The sequence below is a fragment of the Vombatus ursinus genome, unplaced genomic scaffold (assembly GCF_900497805.2).
Source record: "Vombatus ursinus unplaced genomic scaffold, bare-nosed wombat genome assembly UNPS02014832.1, whole genome shotgun sequence".
NCBI lineage: Eukaryota > Metazoa > Chordata > Mammalia > Diprotodontia > Vombatidae > Vombatus > Vombatus ursinus.
Window position 1 is genome coordinate 9,726,134 of NW_020954610.1, and position 22,216 is coordinate 9,748,349.

General features: G+C 34.1%; 1 protein-coding gene across 3 annotated transcripts in view; it reads right to left on the minus strand.

The window, feature by feature from the left end:
• LOC114025634 (vacuolar protein sorting-associated protein 13A-like) overlaps positions 1-22,216 on the minus strand; it is a 282,189-nt gene that overhangs the window by 11,344 nt on the left and 248,629 nt on the right. The window contains exons 64-69 of one of the 3 annotated variants that reach the window (XM_027839103.1): positions 20,149-20,224; positions 19,894-20,057; positions 19,519-19,564; positions 19,299-19,422; positions 14,262-14,376; positions 11,002-11,551 (exon numbers count right to left, since the gene is read on the minus strand). In XM_027839103.1, coding sequence (XP_027694904.1) covers positions 11,480-11,551; positions 14,262-14,376; positions 19,299-19,422; positions 19,519-19,564; positions 19,894-20,057; positions 20,149-20,224 — 597 coding nt within the window. In that variant the 3' untranslated portion in view covers positions 11,002-11,479. Of the gene's footprint in view, positions 1-11,001; positions 11,552-13,046; positions 14,063-14,261; positions 14,377-19,298; positions 19,423-19,518; positions 19,565-19,893; positions 20,058-20,148; positions 20,225-22,216 lie in introns of those variants that run through there. The other 2 variants (XM_027839102.1, XM_027839101.1) reach the window with 2 other exon arrangements.

Consider the following 22,216-nt stretch of genomic DNA (forward strand, 5'->3'; position numbering starts at 1 on the left):
CTTACTTTGTGAAACAACAAATCCCAGGGAAGGGTAAAGCTGTAATTCAAAATTTTCCACATGGTCTAAGTAAGCAACTGCACTTAATGGCAGAAAACAAACACTCTGATTTTTTTTTTTTAATACCAATGAACTTTTCCTCAGTCACTTAAGAAACAATTGAATCAAAATTAGGCTAGAACAGTCTTTTGTTCAGCAGAAGTCTTCTAATTGTATAGCCTCTCCTTCCTAAAGTCACCCAATAAGGTAAAAGTTTCAATGGTTCATATCAACTTTGAGATTAATCCAAGATTAGAGCAATAAATTCTTAAATTCAACTAGGCTTCTTTGATCAATTACAATAAAACTTTGCTATTTTAAATTCTTTCCACATCTGGTCAGCAACTTTAGCCATCAACAAAAGCAGGAGTTGTAAGGGCACCTCAGGCATTTACCTCAGCAGAAAATAACAGCAGCAGTGTTTAAAAGGATAAGAATAATTAGCAGCTAAGTGCTCAGGCCAAGTCTCTGGAGATTGCTGGAGGCTGGTTTGAATGCAAGAAATTAAGTTCTTGGCCACACAGGCTTGAGCCCCTGAATCCAAAGATAGCAGGTAGCAACTAATTATTTTACCCTCATAGTATCTACTAAAAGGGCAAAACTTAGTTTGTTACTATAAATGCTTGAGTTAATATAATTGTATTTCTACATAACAGTAGGCCAAATTAGTAGGCTTTTAATGTATCTAAAAGAAAAATGTGTGTATGTTAATGAGTATGTGCTGCCTTATCCAAAAATAAGAGATTAAACTAATAGTATTGCTCCCTTTTTAAAAATGTGAAATACTGGGGGCAGAGCCAAGATGGCAGAGTAAAAGTAGTGATTTACTTAAGCTATCCCCCAAACCCCTCCAAATACCCGTAAAAAATAACTCTAAACAAATTCTAGAGCAGCAGAACCAACAAAAAGACAGAGTAAAACAAATATCCAGCCCAAGACAACCTGGATGGCTGATAGGAAAGGTCTCTTGTGCTGGGCTGGGAGAGGAACGCAGTTCACTGTGGGACATGCAGGCAAAGACTAGGCCAGAGCAAAACTGGAGCAGGCCTCAATACACTGAATCACTGGCAGCTGTGGCAGTTTCCAGACTTCTTAATCCATAAACGCCAAAGACAACTTAGGTCAGGGGCAAAGGTCTGTCAGATCTGAGTGAGAGAAGAGTGAAGTCTAGTCCTTGCCCCTAGGCCAGCCTACAAGTGGTAGCCACAGTAACAACAATTGCTTCTGAACTCTCAGCCCACAGATGGCAGGGATCTTTTTGCTGGGGCTGAGGCAGGATTCTCTTGCTTTGCCTGTGCTTGGATTTGGGTCACAGTCCTGGATGGTGGTTGTAGGGCAAGGAAGAGTGCTGCCATGGAAGAACTTGTGGCAGCAGTGGACAAGGAATTCTCCTCACAGTTCCAAGGCAGAAAAGAGTGCTTGTGGGCATTCACAGACCAGAGTACAGGCTAGGAAAGGAGTAAACACCTCTCCTTCGATCATAGTACCTTGAAAGAACTGAAAATTTACAGATCCCTAGAAGCATCTCTGAAAACAGCTGCACAAAATCCTCGAAGCTTGGGACAGTACACCCTCCACACTGGAAGCAGAGCCCTATCTTAACAAAGAGTTTAAAAGTCAAGTAATGGGCTGGGAACATGAACAAACAGTAGGAAAAAAAGACTACAGAGTCTTACTTTAGTGACAAAGAAGATCAAAACATACAACCAGAAGAAAACAACAAAATCAAGGCTCCTACATTCAAAGCCTCCAAGAAAAACACGACTTGGTCTTAGGCCCTGGAAGAGCTCAAAAAGGATTTTGAGAATCAAGTAAGAGAAGTACAGGAAAAACTGGGAAGAGAAATGAGAGTGATGCAAGAAAATCATGAAAAACGAGTCAATAGCTTGCTAAAGGAGACCCAAAAAGATACTGAAGAAAATAACACCCTAAAAAATAGGCTAACTCAAATGGCAAAAGAGGTCCAAAGTGCCAATGAGAAGAAGAATGCCTTAAAAAACAGAATTGGCCAAATGGAAAAGGAGGTCCAAATGCTCAATGAAGAAAATAATTCCTTAAAAATTAGAATGGAGCAAATGGAACCTAATAACTTTATGAGAAATCAAGAAATTGTACAACAAAACCAAAAGAATGAAAAAAAAAAAGAAGACAATGTGAAATATCTCACTGGAAAAACAACTGACCTGGAAAATAGACCCAGGAGAGATAATTTAAGAATTATTAGATTATCTGAAAGCCATGATTAAAAAAAAAAGAGCCTAGATATCATCTTTCAAGAAATTATCAAGGAAAACTGCCCTGATATTTTAGAAGAGGATAAAATAGAAACTGAAAGAATCTACCAATCACCTCCTGAAAGACATCCCCCAAAGGATCTAGGAATATTATAGCCAAATTCCAGAGTTCCCAGGTCAAGGAGAAAATATTGCAAGCAGCCAGAAAGAAACAATTCAAGTATCGTGAAAACACAATAGAGGGCACAGGCTAAGTTTAATATGAAGGGATGATATCCAAAAAATAAAATTGAGGGGGAAGAGAGGATTGTATTGGGAGAAAGAGAAAGGGGAAGGTAGAATGGGGTAAAATATCTCATATAAAAGAGGCAAGAACAAACTTTTACATTGGAGGTAAAGGTGAAAGGGAATGAGTGAATCTTACTCTCATTAGATTTGGCTTAAGGAGGGAATAACATATACACTCAATTGGGTATGGAAATCTATCTTAACATACATGAAAATAGGGGGGAAGGGGATAAGAGACAGGGAGATGATAGAAGGGAGGGCAGATTGGGGGAGAGGATAATCAAATGCAAACACTTTTTTTTGAGGATGGACAGGATCAAAGGAGAGAACAGAAAAAACAGGGGGGCAGGATACAATGGAGGGAAATACAGTTAGTCTTTTACAACATGATTATTATGGAAGTGTTTTGCAGGACTACACATGTATAACTTATATCGAATTGCTTACCTTCTCAATGTGGATGGGAGAGGAGGGAGGAAGGGAGAGAATTTGGAACTTAAAGTTTTAAAAACGAATGTTAAAAATTATTTTTAAATGCAACTGGGAAACAAGATATACAGGCAAAGGGGTACAGAAATCAATCCTGCTCTATAGGAAAACAGAAGGTGAAGAGGATAAGAGAAGGGGGGTGGTGATAGAAGGGAGGGCAGATTGGGGGAAGGGGTATTCAGAATGCATGCTGTCTTGGAGTGGGGGGAGGGGAGAGATGGGGAGAAAATTTGAACTCAAAATCTTGTGGAAGTTAATGTTGAAAACTAAAAATAAATAAATTAAAAATTAAAAAAAATTTTAAAATGTGAAATATCAACATATGGTTGAAAGAGCAATTCTTACTTCTTATTGTGTATGTTACATGTAAGTATGTTTATACACACATATGTATGTATACACACATCTATATGTATATACACATGTATGCATATTGCACACGTATGCAATGTTACTCATGTACCACCACATAAAAGGTGAAGTTCTATAATATATACTCTCTGCCCGGCAATTTTCCTTATATATAATCAATTTTTTATCAAATTGATATAGGAAAAATATAGGAAAATAGTTAAGTTCTCATTTTATTCCATAATCAATTTTGAACTTAATCAGAGTAAGAGAAATGGTTTAATCTAGAAAAGTAAAGTTTTCCTGAGAAACTATATAATATTCAAAGCTTTAGTATATAAATCTGGTCATTGTATTTAGAGAGGTCAGGCTAACATCAACTGAAATCTTCTCAAGAGTTAAGTCATTTCCCTACAGTGTACTCGTGACTGACAAACTCTCATCATATTTTATAAAAAGGGAGTTATCAGGAGTAATGAGGACTGGAATTTCTTACAGATTTATGAACTGAAGTCAACCTTCTGAATTATTGTAAGCAAAGAAGTGTAGAGGCAGTCAGGTGGCACAGTGGATAGACCATCAGCCCTGGAGTCAGGAGGACCCGAGTTCAAATTTGGCCTCAGACATGTAACTAGCTGTGTGACCCTGGCCAAGTCACTTAACCCCAATTGCCCTCACAAAAAAAAAAAAGTGTAAATGAAGTAGAGTGTCTTCTAACTCAGCAATAACATTTAAATTTCATTTTTACATCGATGAGGAGGCCTATAGGTCACAATCTCAGACTTTAAGCAGCAAGTTTATGTTATATCACCCACAACAATTAACTGCTAATAAAAATCATAGCTAACATTTATGTAGTGCTGTAAGATTTGCACTTTACACATCTCATTAGATCCTCACAATAACCCTGGGCAGAAGGTACTATTTCTTATTCCCATTTTATAAATGGATAAACTGAGGCAGGCAGTGATTTAAGTGCTGTGACCAGGGCCACACAACTAAGTGTCCAAGGCAAGATTTGAACTCAGGTCTTCCTAACTCCAGGTCCAGCGCTCTCTCCACTGCTCCTAGTTGCCTCTTTACAAAAAGTTTTTTGAATTCATTTCTGTAGTACTAATCTGTTGAGGATCTGTGAGTCAGTCAACAGGGATTAGAGTAATAACAGGAAGAGTTACAACACCAGTATAAAGTTAGCGGGTGTCCAATCATTCAGTTGTGTCTGACTCTTTATGACCCCGTTTGAGGTTTTCTTGGCAAAGATGGTACAAAGTGTCTGAGGCTGCATTTGAACTCAGGTTCTCTGGACTCCAGGGCCAGCACTTTATATACTGCACCACCTAGCTGCGCAAAGATTAGCTTCAGGAAGGTAAACGGTGAGTGTCAGAGTAGAATGGAGGCCTCCCTGAAACGAAACTTAAAGAGTTTTTGTGTCAACTGAGAGTGTTCTAAGTATCTTTCTTACTGGGTAAGATGTCAGTTTGAAACAAAGATAGATTTAATCTATAAAAAACTGAAGTTTAAAGTAATTATATACTTTTTTATTTACAAAAAAAAACCCAAAACACCCTTTTCTTAGTTTTCTACCTATATCAGATACACTAGTAATAGATAACAAATCTTTCAAATAAATCTAGTAATCATAAGACTCATTCAATTGATTTAAGCTGGGCTTGGTCAAAATAACTATTTCATAAATTCTAAAGGTTAGTTCTTCCTAAATTCTGATATAAAGAGAAGATCTGAAACTTCCATAAAGAGAAATTAAGTCTTTAGAGGAAGATTTGGTTAATGCCAACAACTTTAGCCAAGAAATACATGCATTATATAACACCTGAAGAATCCAAGTAGAACGAACTCCCTGATTCAGTTCAACATAAAGTTAAAGGCCTTATCGCCAAACTCAGTGTTTTAGAGCTCCAAAAATTTTCCCCCAGTGGCCTTACTTGTATCCAAAAACTTGAATTCTGCTATCCTCAACAACTAGAAAGTCAGTCTTCTTAAAAAGAGGAACATAACTCTTTCTCCATGGGTTCTACCTTGTCTATGACTAACAAACCTAATGTGCCTGCCTGACAGATATGGGCTCTCTCCTCAGCCTTATCATCCCCTTCAGAAACATCTTTCTGAAGAGGAAGAGTTGCCAAATGAAGAGTAAGAGTTGCTGAATGAAGAGTGGTATTCCAATTAGCCCTGTGGAGTCTACTTTTTGTCACACTTACAGAAAATTTCAGCAGAGGTCAGGCAGACTGTTCGGCACTACTCTGATGATCTGACTGCCTATGTTAAGACCCCTCCTCCAGATCAGATGTGATCGTCTTCCTGAAGCAGTATAGGTAAAGATCATATCAGCTGAAGGCAGATATCTTCTGATTGCTGTCAAGGTACAGCTTCAAGCTATTTGTAAACTCCTGCAATTTCTGAAAGAAAAGAAACACACAACAAACAAAAACAGCCTCTCCCCCACACATCATCACAAACTGCAACTGCACTATCTTTAGAAGTGACAAGGAGACAAGACAGACAATTTTTAAAAAATAGACATGATGCAGAATATATGACCTGTACAGGTCAGCTTTGGGTCAATATGCCTGCCTACACGATGACAGGGAGAAATTTCTTTTTTAAAGATAAGCCAAGACTAAAACACCCTGCAGGCAAGGGCCTGGGGAATAAAGGAAAATGGGGACAAAAGGAAAAAAGGTGACAGCAAAGGAATAAATAGTAGCCTTTGTTTTCAGACAAGATACAAAAAAGCTGCTGCCTGCAAACAGTGTGCTCAGGAAGAAAGGGCTATTTTTCTACATTATGAATTATCCTCCTGCATAATATAATTTAAAGCTTTTTCAACCTTTAAAAGCAATTATATCTTCCACCATGTAAAACACTGTCAGAAAATAATTAACTTTTCCCATGAAGTGTGTTAGTTCTGACCAAATTCAATATCATGGTTTTGCATAAAAAAAATTTAAAAATAATTTTCACTGAATCTCCCATTTTTGTTTTCAATAAAGCATAAAAAATCACCTTAAACATAATTATCAAGCTAAAAATGGGAGCTCAGAGAACTGAAAAAAATACATATTTAAGTAAAAGTAATTCAATTTAACCATTATTGTTATTAGTTTAATTAGAATACTTCTATATTTTTATTTTTTTTATTTAGGTTTCTTCTAAATTGCTCTTAAATGACTATTAATGCTTTGAATTCTTATTTGCTCAATAACCACATAAGCATAAGATCATTTTAACAGAAATCTTTGTTCAACAATTTGAACAAGTTTGAATTCTTATGCTTATAGTAGAGGCTTATGATTTCCCATGTTGTGGAGAAATGAAGTTAAAAATGCTGCATTCTAATCAGGCTTAAAATCAAATACTATCTTGTAAGATTTGCTACAGTGGAAAGAGTACTGCATTTCTAACCAAAGCACACAGTTTCCTATCCTGACTGTCATTCAATAACTCTATGTATGACCTTGAGCACACCACCTCACTTCTTTGGTCTCAGTTTCTCATGTGTAAAAGGAGGAGTTTGAACCAGACAAACTCTAAGGTTCTATCTGGCTCTAAATCTATGCGATATAATTGCAGGCCTTGCTTGTTTTGTTTCTTTCTTTTTTTCAACTTTGGCACATAATTTCTGTTTTGGAGAGGTAAGGATCAGAGAAAATGTCTAGTCTTCCATTTTGTTGGTAATGTGACCAGGAATTTTTTTTTTAAAGATTTAAAGAATTGGTAGTTGGGCTATAACGCTGGTACATCAAGACTGATGAAAAAATAAGTACCATATTCATCTTCACAAGCTGGCTGAGTGAACTCTAGACTCCAGGAATGAGTGTGTCTACCACATTTTAAATAAAAAAAAAAAAAACAAATACATACAACTGTTCTGACAGATACATTTGGTAGTGATAAGATTCCCTTTAAATAAAGTTTTTATGTATGCTTTAGTAAAGTGCTATCTATCTATCTATCTATCTATCTATATATATCTCCATTGTATATGCTGTATACAAAAATTTAAGAAAGCTTTTAAAAAGTACCATTCTGCCGGTGTGTGTGTGTGTGTGTGTGTGTGTGGCAATCAGGGTTAAGTGACTTGCCCAGGGTCACACACCTAGTCAGTGTCAAGTATCTGAGGCCGCATTTGAACTCAGGTCCTCCTGACTCCAAGGCCAGAGCTCTATCCAGTGTACCACCTAGCTGCCCCTTACATATTCTTTTACACAAACTTCTTTCCACTCAGAAAGTATATACGTGAAGATAAATGAACCAGTACCTCTTACCCAGTAATTTCTTACTCATAGCCCTTATTTACTTGAGGGGGTGGCATACATTATATTAAAATTACCTTACTAAGTTAATAACATACCACTCTCCAGATCTTAGGCTTTCAAGTTATTAGGAATTAGTCACCATGGAAAAATAAATAAAAATGTAATTAAGCAATGAGGGACAATGTACTGAGGAACAGAACTAATATGGATGTTTCCATCAAAAAGAATTTTAATTCATGATTCCTCTAGAAGATTTAAGTAAAGCAAGTTCTTATATTAAGATAGAGTACACTATTTTGAACATGTGGCCTTTAAAATTCTTTTTTGACTTTTAAGTCCTATTCACAAATTTGTGCTTCTGCCTATAGACTAAATAACGCATGACACTTCCCATAATAACATAATCTTCCCCATGTTTGAAATCAGTACTTTGAAGTATACCAAATGACACAGGTCAATGTTAATTAGTTAATAGTATATAATTCAATGATAAATTTGTATTATTTATAACTGCTTTGATTTAAAAAAAAAACCAGTTCTCAGAATCCTGCCATTATTTCACACGTTCAACTTTGTCTCTATTTTCTCTGTAGGTTTTAAAATAACCATGTTATTTATTTCATTACTCAGTATGATGTATTCATGTTGCACTGGTTGATTATAACAGGGGCAGATTACTACTTTGTTATAAAGTTTTCTACCTATTTTTCTTTTCTAAGTTCAGATCTCTAAGTTAGGAAAAAAACTATTAAAGAGGAAAAAAATGTTTCTTATGCAAAGGAGAGCTGCATGTACACTTGTTTTTCTATATGGCTAATCACCATCTAGAAATTCAATATTTAAGTAAAGTTACAAGGCATGGAAAGGATTTTGTAGCTAGGTCTACTCTTACATAACCATTCCATACTGTGCCCTACTTTTCAACCTAGATTTCTTTTCTCTTCACTCATTCTTTAATTTGGAAAACTATACTGGTATAATTGCCCCTAATAAACAACTTCTTATTAATAAGCAGGGACTCATCTTATTAATACAATGGAATTGAGCCCAAATGCAAATGATTGAGAAAAAAGAAAATTATTTTGTCTGTGATATAACCTTATCTCTTAAACACCAGGAACAGTATCCAAAAGCAGAATAATTCTAAAATACTAAAAATATTAATTCTTTTCTTAAAAAATAAACACAATTATTTCTGACATAAAGAAATAATTTATATAGCTATGTTTATATATGTACATATATATATATATAAACACATGCATAACCACATAAAATGGAGAAATCTAGTCATAAGAAGTTATGAAGAGATGATTTCACTGGTAAATCACTGCGGAGGGAAAGCAGAGACTGAAAAGTGAATATAAATTACAATGAAAAAAATATCTATAAAATAAGGCAAACATACTTAAATTTTAAAAGCCTTTATAAAACACCTGTAGACAATTTTTTACAATTCTTAGAATAATTGCTTCAAACCCATTTCTAGAGGGATTTTCCTGCATGGATGGAATGTTCTATATCATGGAAAGAGCTCTGGATTTGTGATTAAGAGACTCAGGTTCATATCCTGGCTCCAGCATTTACTTACAATGTAAAAAATCATTTAACCCACAATTTTTTCCTCTTCAAAACATGGGAAAGTTTGTACTACATTATTTCACAGGGTTGTTGTGAGGAAAGCATTTTGTCAATAGTTCAGCGCTATACAAACACAAGATATCATTACTCAAATGAACAAGATCAAATAACTTCTAGTTTACCTGGATCTTTTTCCTGCTAGTGCACTGTAGAAATACAGTGCTAATGCTATGTTATTTTTAAAATAAAATAAATAAAATAAAATAAAACAAAACAATCCCCCTTTTCCTCCAGTCCAACAGAATTATAGAAATATAGATATGTTAAAAATCTTCTACACAAGCAGTTTAGTATCACCACTAAGTCGTTATTTGTAGGTCGTTATTTGTAGTCTACACAGTGAAGGATAAGAAAATTTTTCCATACATACATACATACATACATACATACATACACAAAGTTAGCTAGTCGTGTAACTTTGGGCTTCTAACAAAATTAGGAATTGTTGGAAGGGAATGGTTGAGGGGAATGATGTAGAATAGGGAGTTGGTGGTATGTATGATCTTAAGAAACAATGATAGCAGAGATAGGCACACAAAAGGTTGCTGTCGTCACCCATTTGTTCAGATTATTTGAAAAGAGCACGTATAGAGTGGTAAAAGAAGAGGCATTTAATTTCTTGTATTCCTTGACAGAGACACATTAATTTCTATGCCATCTAAGTGAATATAATGGAATGGAAATCTTCCCATATTGCTTTGTTTCTATGCTCACATTTTTCCACACCCAATATTTATAAATCCTGTCATTTTAAGCCAAAATCACTTTCAACGACTAATGACCTGTGAAAGAATAACACCATAGTCTTCAGAATTAGAAGAAAATCAGAATATCCATAGCCTGAGCTAGTTGCCAAACTACGGTATACATTTTTGTAGTTTTTTACAGCAAGAGTAATGGTGAAGCAATATGTTTTACTATTAGTTAAGAAGACCCAAAAACACATCAGTCAGGAGGCATCAACTACCACATCAATGGTGCCATTTATTCTTTCAAGTTTTTTGAAACATCAGATTTCTAAAGGAAGATTACCAGGGCATATAACCAACTTAATGAAAATAAGTAAAAAGCAAGCATGTGGTGCCCTAAAAGAAATATGGCTTTACTCACTGGCTTTTCCAACTATTTCAAGATAAAGTTAGGTATTTCCCTTCAAGAGTACACAGAAGATACACATATAACGGTATTTATTAGAAAAATTTCTTGACTACTTGAGCCAATTAATAACAATTTAGGGATAAAATGGATACTTCTAAGACATACTATGGAATAATATATAAATTAAGAAGTACAATGAAACAATGTAAGAAAACAGTCCTTATTAACTCACTAGAACTCTTTACACATTTTTAAAAAAGAACTGAAACTATTACGCTGCTGCCCCAAATTATGTAAAATCAAATGTTAAAATAACTGATGGAACAGAGGATAAAGTGAACACGGTAGCAAAATCATTCTTTTCCCTCCCTTTCTGAAATGACAAATGATTACATTATTTAACCTTTCTAGGACAATCACAATGGCTTTTATCAAATGTACAGTGTTCCTTCCATGTACTATGAATGATGGAACAGAACAACAGATTCACATTCTTTCAAATTACACAAGTTTATTGTTATTGAAAGGAAACTCACAAGATAGTTCTGAAATAGAAAGTAAATATAAAAAACTGATGAGCTGTTTTTCTCTCTGCTTTTTTTTCTTTAATACATTGGTAATACATTAAAGTCCAGAAAGGTTACATTGAAAACATCCATATAATAAATGAATTTTGTTAACAAATGAGCAGGTGACTTAAAATAAAAAGATACTACAAAGGAAAACTTGCAAATATGAAAATAGTAATGCAAATACAATTTATGGACAAATCTAAAAAAGGCACTTTTCATTACAATACAATATTTTGGGCACAATCAAATGAGATATATATATATAAAATATGACTGACTTTTGACATAAAATAATTTCTATTTCTCTGTTTAAATGGTGTAATTATATTTCTTTCCAAAGTTCTGTAAAAATATAGTGAAAGGGGAAAATAATTTAAAACCCTAACTAATGAACTATTGAAGTTACAAAAGCAGCCACACACAGTATCTGAATGAAGACATTCACCTTAAAATGATAAATAATGCATGCATTTGAATAATACAGATCTGACTAATCTTCATCATCATCACTACTACTACTACTATCGAGAGTCATAATCCACTCCCTGTAGGCATAAAATTTCTGTAAGCATGGTAAAAGAAAAAAAAGAAGCAAAAAGGTTAGTTTAATAATGGCAAGTTGTTTTAAAAACATGCACAATTATGAAATGTTTTAGGATTCAAAATACTTTTGAAGCATTCTTTTTGGCTGTTACTAAGGTTGTATTTGTAGATTTAAATGAATTCTGTTAAGTGTATAGGTTTTACAACAGACAGAACCAATTGTCTGGATTATTTTAATGTAGGAAAAAATGTTTTGTGGGACTTTATAAAAAGCAATTTGATGTCATCATTATTTTACTCTGGTTGGCTAAATTTAACTGACCACAATCCCCCATTAAGACCATCTGGGAAGATAACAATATGTTACTGCCTAGTTGGAAATGTACACACTAAAAAGAGTCATTTTATATATACTACTTTCATCATAAACAATATATATATATATATATATATATGTGTGTGTGTGTGTGTGTGTGTATGTATGTATGTATGTATACGCATACATATATCTTAAATAGTTCATAGCAGCATGGATAAAAAATAGAGAGAAAATATTAAGGGAAAACTCCCTGAAACTATGAATCGCTTTCCACAGATACTATTTTTAAATAATGTACGTTAACTCTTAATCAGATTTTTAATCTCACCTACCTATCAGCAACAAACTTTTCTAAATTATGACTATGAATGTAATTGTAAGAATTTCTAAACAATATTAGGAACATATAGCACAGTTTTGTCAAAAGCCCTCACATTTTAAATGTATAATTAAAAGGGTGGGCTAATCACAAATACAAATATTTGTGGAAATGTAGGTCATTCTACCTAATCCTTAAATATAACAACAGATAACACTTATCTGGGTGACAAGAACTGTCATTAGTTAAATACCTATTACTTTAAGTATACTTAATATTGACATGCCAAAAATACATAAGTTTATAAAGATTTACATAAAACCATGTCCTTCAACTCTTCAAAGTTTAAAGCTTCCAAAAATAACCATTATTCAAAGACAGAAACAATTCTGTATGTCCCTGAAACCAAGGCAGGATCCTGAAACTGCAGGATCCCCTGGTTTCTATTTTATTTTTATAGCTAGTAATGATGTTTATAGCCTTACACTTTTCCTAATCTTTCTGTGCTTCCAATTAGAACACTTATAGTATACAGTACATATAGAATATATAGTATAACACTTCTAAGCTCCTCATATATTTTAAAAATTGAATTTAAACTGAGTATGTGTTAAATGCTAGAATAACATGGGCAAGAAGGGAAATGGTTGGGTAACATTTTTCAAGTACTAGAGTAAGTGATTTTCACACATACCACATACCATATACCATTTTTCACAATATAACTTATCCTGGAATGCCCATTAGAAATCACATTTGGCCAATGGCTGCTAGTTTTATTCTAAAATTGTTCTAAACTTTTAGAAAGACACTTTATGGCATTTCTTAACAAAAAGCTGCACTGTCAAAAAAAAAACCTGGCTCATGTTATGTGCTATCACTGTTTTCATTATTTAAAAGGATTCTGTAATGAAGGCTGTAAGATACATACTTTATTGCTTATGAGTAGTTAAATTAAAACACTGGCTCATTTAGTTTACTCATAATCACTTTAAGTAGAGTGTTATTTTAACATGTCAAAATAATAATCAAGGACAGCATTACTATATAACTACCAATATGTTTTGTAATGAAGGCTATATAGTGTAGTAAATATTTATGTCTACAAAGAAAATCTCTCCTTACTTTCTCATGGAGGATTTAAGTCACTTTAAGTCAGGTAAAATGCTTTGGGGACAAAAAAAACTTCAAAAAGACAATTAAGGAGTGGAGAACTTTCAGTTCACTTAAAAAAAAAAAGACTTTCTACTTCTTTAACTATATTTCTAGATCAAGTATTTTAATTCAGTGGTGTTTACCATTCCATAAGAACTATTTTTATAACAAGAAAGTTGGCTTTGACTTGAAATGACTAGTTATTTTAAATACTGCGAAAAGTTTGAAAAACAGAATGCTCTATGGGCAAAAGAAGGAAAGTAAGATATATAAATGTTTTACTATGGCTGAACAGATAGTCTAGAAAGCACAAGAACACTGAAAAACTCTGGTGTAGAAACAGTTCTGATTGTTCTTTCCTGAACCCGGGGCAACTATCACATTTGTGGCACTAATGAAATACTCCAAAATGACACAGTGCAATGATCAAAATAATTATTCACAAGGTACACAAGGCAAGGTGGGTTTCAATTTATCTTACTGGACTTTACATAAGAAAATCTTGGTTGAAAATATATATGGTGCAAAAGTAAAATAAGACCCTGCAAACATTTAGACTTGCTAATAATCCCTATATATGTAGTTACCATTATTAGTAAGGCTTTTCACTTTATTAAAACATTGCAATTGTTGTACATAGTTTGCAAAGTTTTATGGCTATGTTGATATAAAAATCTACTGCAGGTTTTCACTTGCAAGTCATGCATTAACTGTTTTCATATCAAACTTTTTGATACCTGTAAAAAAGAAAAAACCTTACAGTGAATAAATGTACTTTCAAATTTAAGTATTAGAAAGTTATAAATAAGAGGATTAAGCAGTTTGTTAGAAAACCTTAAAAGCCTTACATGTAAAGCTTTAACAAATAGTTAAATTGGATATTTTAAACTCTTAAGAAAATTAACCAAATTTATCTTAACTCTAGTAAGATTTTACCTGTAACATCTGATTTCCGGTTCCATCCCTCAATCTGTAAGGTCTAATAACACCATCTTCGTTAAAGAATCTTGGGGGACGAAGACTCTCTACTTCATCAGAAGTCTCAGTAGCTCTAGGCAAAAATAATACAGAGGTAAAATTATTTGACAAAAAAAATCCTATGATAATAAATAATGAATAATAAATAAATAAAAATCCTATTAAAATATAATACTAGATGGTCCTTTTTGTGGCTATGTGACCATGTTATATTATTGCTTTTCTGGATGCCCAAACTGCTCAGTGACAAATCATGGGAAAGAATTAAATATAAGTTAATAACTAATGTTTTATTCTTCAGACAGACTTTTGACTATTTACAATCATCAATGGGGCAGCTAGGTGGCAGAGTGGATAGAGTGCCGAGTCTAGAGTCAGGAAGACTCATCTTCCTGAATTCTAATCTGGCCTCAAACACTTACTAGTTGTGACCCTGGACGAGTCTCTTAAACCTGTTTGCTTCAGTTTCCTCATCTGTAAAATGAGCTGGAGAAGGAAATGGAAAATAATTACAGTATCTTTACCAAGAAAACTCCAAATGGGGTGATGAAGAGTTGGACATGACCAAAAACGACTGAACAACAGAATTATCAATAATGCCTAATAAATAACACAACATTCTTTTCCCTTTCCTTGTTCAAATAGTTGATTCTTAATTATGTGCAATTTCAGAGACAGATCTTTTGATTTCACCAGTACAGGTTTAGGCAGCAATTTGTACTGCTCTATATTATGAAAATTCTGCAGATACAATATGTAAAATTGTTAACAAAACTTCTACTTTAATACTTAACACTGCAATAGAACTGACCCTATGGTCTTAAAGGCTATGCTAGCAAACTACAAAGCTTAGTCAGGTATCTGGTTAGAAAGACTACTGTGCCAACAGCACACTATGTATTGTACCGAGGGCCAGCTGATGTACGGAACAGTTTATCATTAGTAGGCAAACTTACACACACACACACACACACACACACACACACACCCTTAGTCCTGTGTAGCATCTTTCCATTTCCAGAAAGATGGTCATAAAAATTCAGTTTCTAGATGACAAGAAACTTTAATTTTGCTCCAACTGCTCTAAATGTACAATGATGAATACGTTGATATAATATTGGAGAAATAAACTACATTAACACTGGTATTCTTGCTATAAATGAAACCACAATGCAAAACACTTGTAGCCAAACGAAAAAAATTATTCACATATTCTTTCCAGATGAGCGAATAAAGAAGATAGCATCATAAACCCGAAGGCAATAAGAAATATAACTACATAGGACATTTGGTTATTTCACTTTCTAGTGCTCATAAGCAAAGTAAAAGGATCACCATGCAGACAACTGCAGCTCACGAATGAACTGTTTCATAGAATAAAAAAAAAGTAGAGAGAGGGTTTAATGAAAAACTAGACAAAATCTGCAAAAGCAAGTCAACATATACTTTCACACTCAGTGAATTTAATGTAAAAATTGGTATGAAAATGGTAAAAGTATAGTTAGAAAATAAGAAAAGAAACAAAAGGCTTAGAGACTATGTGTCATATCTACAATCAAGAATATTTTCTTTAAAAAGAGAGTCAAAGGGTTCTGTACATGGCAAGAACAGAACACTTAAAAAAAATGAAACAGATTATCTTAAGAGACAAGGAATAAATGGGGAAAGACATGGCAGTCACTTCAGAAAAAATGGTCTTTGTTCAGACCAAATACAGACTAGCTGGAGCAAAGATCAAAATCAATACCAGATTAGAAGAAATGAGGAATATAAGAAAACATTATGTGCAATTATATTGGTCTAACATGACTCATTTAAACAATTTGTTGAAGTTGAAGAATAGGAAACGGGTAAAAGTAAAAACTTAGAGTGTTATCACCATTTCTTGGAAAAATTACCTCACATTACAATGTCCAGAATGTGGGGATCAAAAGAACTCATAAATTTCTTTAGCCAAAAAATCGTCTGCTCTCCGTGCCAAACAGATGGACATGGCAGTCAAGTATAGCATCAGATTATAGTACAAGTTAATTGCAAAAACACTTACAAAAGTTGAAGGAGGGAGACCATAGGTTCACAAAATCATAGACTTAAGATATTAAATGGATCTTAGAGGTCACCTTTTCCAACTCTCTCATTAACAGAGGAAGTTAAAGGAACTTAGAAGTAGATAAACTCAGAGATTAAGCAGCTTCTCAAAGGACATAAGGGTAGTACAGTTGGAGTCATCTGACTCCAAATCCATCTACTTGGTATAGATCCTGTATTAACCTTGTTATTTACATGCTGCCACCCCCAAATTAAAAGATGAGTTCTTTGAGAGCAGATTCTATTTTTACTTTCCTTTGTATCCCCAGGCTTAGCATATTTTCTGAAAGAAAGTAAGCACTTAACATTTGTTGACTGACAATGTGATTGTGACATACACTGGAATGGAAGCCTAATGAATTAGTCTCTCTGTGTCTATCTGGCATTACAGATGGAAAATGGGACTATTGGGCCTACAAATACATAAAAAGATGCGAGAAGTCAAAATTGCTTTAAAGAAAGAAATGATGAATATTATTAAAAATGAGTTAGTATATATACAGCATCGTACCTTAAAAGCACTACATAAATGCCAGCTATTGTATTACACAGAAGTATGTTAAGATTTATATGAACTGATGCAAAAGTAAGTAACCAGAGCCAGGAAATAATATACATGAATATAACAATGTATATGGAAAGAATCATGACTACATAACAATAAAAATTGATGTTACAAAATTATAAAGAGCAATCATGACCCCAAAGAAGAAACATGAGCAGACATCTGTTTACTCCTTTGCAGAAGTGTGTAACTGAATATATTTTTAGATATTTTTTTTCAGTGCATTGATCAATTTTGTTGTTTTATTTTCTATTCTCTTTTTCTTTAAAAAAAAAATCTTACTTACATAGGAGCAGGAGAGGGTGGTATACAGGAGCAATTTTAGGTTAAGTAAAAATAAAAGATACTAACAAACTTGTTTTTAAGATTTCCCAATTGATAAATGGTCACAGGATATGGATTTGTTGTTTGTCCTCCTTTCTCAAAGAGGACCATGACATCAGGAAGGTGATGCGTGACTTGCAAGTGAACTGGATTTAAGTGAGGAAGGGCTGTGCAAAGTCACCAGCCCCACTTTCTCTTCCAGAGACATCTGGGTCCAGTGGCAAGATATAGATCAGGATGACTAGATATGGCCCCAGATGCAGGGGGAGACCTTGGCCTTTTTAAGTTAAGGTCTTTCCCAGGTCTCAGTTTGACTGAGGCAATGACCATTCAGTGATTAAGGCTAGGTAAAAAATGAGGCACAGAATGGCCTCTTTTACCTAGTTAAAAAAAAAAAAATCAATCTGGAAGGGAAAGACCCTCAGGGTTTCCAGCCAAAACTTAAAGAAATAATATTTACACTCACTCTGAGCCATCAAAGCCCAAACAATGACCAGATGAGGCTTGGGCTGGGACCTATTGCTGGCCAATCAATGAGAGCCAAACCTCAAGATATCTTGCACAGGAAATGGATAGGCAGTTTTTAAAGGGAGAAATTCAAATTATCAATAACCATGTAAAAATATTTTAAATTGATCAGAGAAATTAACATTAAAATAATTCTAAAGTGCCACTTCACAACTATTAGATTAGAAAAATTGACAAAAAATGTAGAAGGACAAATGTTGGAGGGGCTATAGGAAAACAGGCACGTTAATGCACTGTTAGTAGAACTGTGAACTGGTTCAGCCATTGTGGAAAGCAATTTTGAACTATGTCCAAAAAGTCATTAAACTGCACATCATTGGATCCCATAATATCACTACTTGGTTTATGCAGCAAAGTGAAGAAAGAGGAAAAGAATGACATGTACAAAAATATTTATAGTGTCTCTTTTTGTAGAGCAAATAACCGGAAACTAAGCAGCCCATCAGTGAGGAATGGTTGAAAAAATCATGGCATATAAATATAATGGAATACTGTTGTGACAAAAGAAATGATAGACAACTGAGAAAAACTTCATAACTCTGATTAATGCAAGGACTGATTGTGATTCAAGGGGACCAATAATGAAGCATGCTAACTCCCTTACTTTCCAACAATGGCCATGTCCAAAAATATGTCTCATTTTCTACCTTGTTTCTATTACCTGCAGGATGACATATATGTTTTGGGACATGGCCACTGTTGGAATTTGTTTTGCATGATCATGCATATTTTTTTATAAAGTGTTTTGTTTTCTTTTTTTTTTTTAAGTGAGAGAGGGGGAAGTGGAAAAGAGAAAATAAATGTTTACTAATTAAAAAAATTAAACTAATAAAAAAGACATGAAAAAAATATATGATTAGAAAAGAACACAGGTTGATTTTATAGCAATAGTAAGGGAAGACAGACTGCCTAAGTGCTACACCGATACCCAAGAATTGTTAAAAGATCCAGAGGATTAATTAACCCTGTATACATTCTATCCAATATACTATGATAAAATGTCTATGGAGGATCAGTTCAAAAATGTGGACAAGCACCATATGAGAAAAGGAGGGGGTAGATAATGTACATGGGGGCGGGAATGCTCAAGCTTCAGTGAGATTATTGGTAAACTGAAGTATAAAAGTAACTTATAAAATGGGGAAAATTAATATTTGTACAACCTACCTTACAGAATTGCTGTATATTAAGATAATATGTATAAAAGTTTGTTGTAAACTCTTAGTTGCTACATACACAGAGTATTTTCATTACAGAATTTTCAGGCTGCAAAGTACTTAGACATCACTTGTTCAACTGTCTTCACTTTACAGACAAGTAAAATGACACTAAGAAGAGGTTAAGCTACATGTACCCTATCAAATAATTAGCTAAACTAGCAAGTAATAGAGCTTAGTACACAGTTCATTGCCATGATCCAAATGACTGGTTTATCCACTTTCTAGCTTTTAATATGTATTTCATTCTATCTTATGTTGAATAGAATTTACCTTTTAATTCCCTGAAAAGTACTACTAGCCATATCGATAATTCCTCCTGTTGGCCTTGCCACTGCTCCAACTAATCCTTTCCCAACACCCTTAAAGAACCCTGCTGCTCCTCCTTTTTGGGCTCCTAGGAAAAAAGTAACATAATTCAGAATGAACAGAATGAAAATTATTTTAACAGGAATTTTGCTAATTATGAATGACTTAAAGGAACTGTATTTACCTTTGATTGGCTTAGTCACTATTCCTGTTATCCCACTTACAAAACCCTAGATGAAAAAAAATTACAAATTTATAATATTTCTGCATAGGTGTCTTCAAACACAAAACTTTAATTATGGATTTCAAGAAAATAATTTAGCTTTGTGCAGTGTATACACAGTATTTACCCTGTCTGTTATTTTCCTTAAATCTCACAGAATGAATCTCTATTGTATCTTGTCTTTGAGGACATTAAAGCCCTAGATTTGTATATGTTTATGTATGTATCACCTCCTACTGCTCTTTAGGTTTTAAAATAATCCTATAGGGTATGAGGTTCATGGGCATATTTTCCTTATAAAAAATAGAATATGTACAACTTAGAAGTTCTTCTTACAGAAACTAAGCCTTTTCCTCCACGTGTTATGCCTTCTCTAAGACCCGCAGGTTGTTTATTCATGGCTTCTCTTCTCTTCTGCTGGTAATCTTCATCCATAGTCATGGCTGCTACACCTTTAGCCATAGCATTAGTTATTTTAGAGGCAGCACCTGCCAGTCCACCTAACAGAAATTAGAATGTATTTAATAAAATAGCATGTTATTCTAGCGCACATTATTGCAATAGATTCTCAACATTATCATATTTGCTTACCAACAGCTCCTCCAACTAGTGCTTTAAGTCCTAATGCCATGCCCTCTACAAATTCTTCTGGACCCTGGATGGCTCCCTTAAAGACAAAAATAAAATTAATAATTAAAAGTTCTATTAACAGTAGAATTCACAAATGAAATTGATTCGAGGCTAAACAATGCTTCTAACAATCTATAAAATGCTGTGGCCTACTTGATTTATAAATTGTACATATAAGCTCAGGGAATAGATTCAGTAAGGCATGAGGAGATGTGCTTTGTGTACACCTGTCAAAGACCTCTCCTCCAATACAGAATGACAAAACAAGAGTAAAAGGCCACTAAAGCCTTCTATGATTCTGTAAAAAGAAAAGAATGAACACAGAATTTCAGTTGGAAGGGATGAAGCAGCTTTCTGATCCAATCCACAACCTAAAAAGAATCCTCCCATTAAAATATGTTGGACAAGGGGTCACCTAACCCCTCCAGTGAGAAAGGCAAGGCTGCTCAATATACTTTTAGACAGCTCTAATTGTTGGGTAATTCTTTCCTGATACCAATCCTAAATTCGTCTCTTTGAAAATTGAACCCAATGATTCTATTTTTGCTCATTGGAGACTATGAGAACAAATCTAATTCTTCTTCTGCTTCCTAAAAATGTGATGCCGAGGACTGAACACAACACTCCAGATATGGCAGAATAGGTCAGAACCATCACTTCCTTTTCCCTGGAATCAGTGCAGTGCCCTGGAAGAAGCTGGCTCAGAGGCAGGAGGATTTGGGTTCAAGCTCCACTTCTGTCACTGATGAACTACTGAATCTGGGTCAGGTGATTTCACCTTTCTATGCCTAAGGTAAGTCTGACTGGAAGCTGCAAGACACGTTGGGAGAAGGAGACTCTTTACGAGGAACTTCCCATGCTTATAAAATTGCAGGTCTGGACAAAGGTACACCCAAGTAGGTATGCATACAAACATTCACAGCTCAAGAGTGAATTGGCTTTTTTGGCTGCCATACCATTTTGTTAATCATGTTGAGCCTGTAGTATACTTTAAAAAACAAAACCAAACAAAACCAAACAGATATGCAAACTAAGAAGTAGTTTATAAAGAAGACTAGTAAACAACAAGGAAAATCCTAGTCAAGGCCACAGAAACTAGGTTGTGTTATTTACTTTTAAATATGAAGAAACAACAGAGACAAGGTGGTAAATACAGGGATTTAAGAGAAAGTAAAATTGGATGATATATCTAGCATCATAATCAATAACATTTAACAAACTGTCTTTCCAGCAGAAAGTAAGTACCATACTAAAAATACATGAAAATTAAATATATAATAATGTAAAAGAGATCATGGTCATTGAACCATTCTTGTAGACAATTTTCTCAAATAGGTATGAAGTGAAATAATTTAAAGGAATCATTAGTCAGCCCTAAGTTTGCCTTGATTAAAAAAGCACAAAGAAAACACTAAATATTTTGAACAAGCTCCTATGTTAACATTTTAAATTTAAATACGGAAAAATCTGAAAAAGAACAATACATATATTTCAAAGCAGATGATCAAAAACTAATTATTCTAAAGATGTTATAGTCATCAGAATTCAAGATATTTCATTTTCAAATCCTTTCTTCGAAAATGTGTATTTCTGCATATATTATCCTAACCTTAAAAGATCACAGTTCTATAGAACTTGAAAGGATATCAAGTGATCTTATGGGGATGGGGGTGGACCTCATTAAACACATTTCAAACTGTTTTATAGTGTTATAAGGTACAAAATAGAAAGAAAAAGTAAACATAGTGTAGAACTATCAGAGAAAAATGAAGCTAAATGGGCAGTGGCCCTCTAACACAGATTGACAAAACATAGTGAGAGGCCACAAAAGCTTTCCATGATTCTGTGAAAAGAAATGAATGAATCACATAATCACAGAATTTCCATTTGAAGGCATCATAGCAGCTTTCTGATCCAATGCATAAGCTAAAAAGAATCCTCCCACTAAAACATGCTGGACAAGTGGTCACCTAATCCTTCTAATGAAGAGGTCAAGGCTGCTCAGTATACTTTTAGAGAGCCTTGTTAG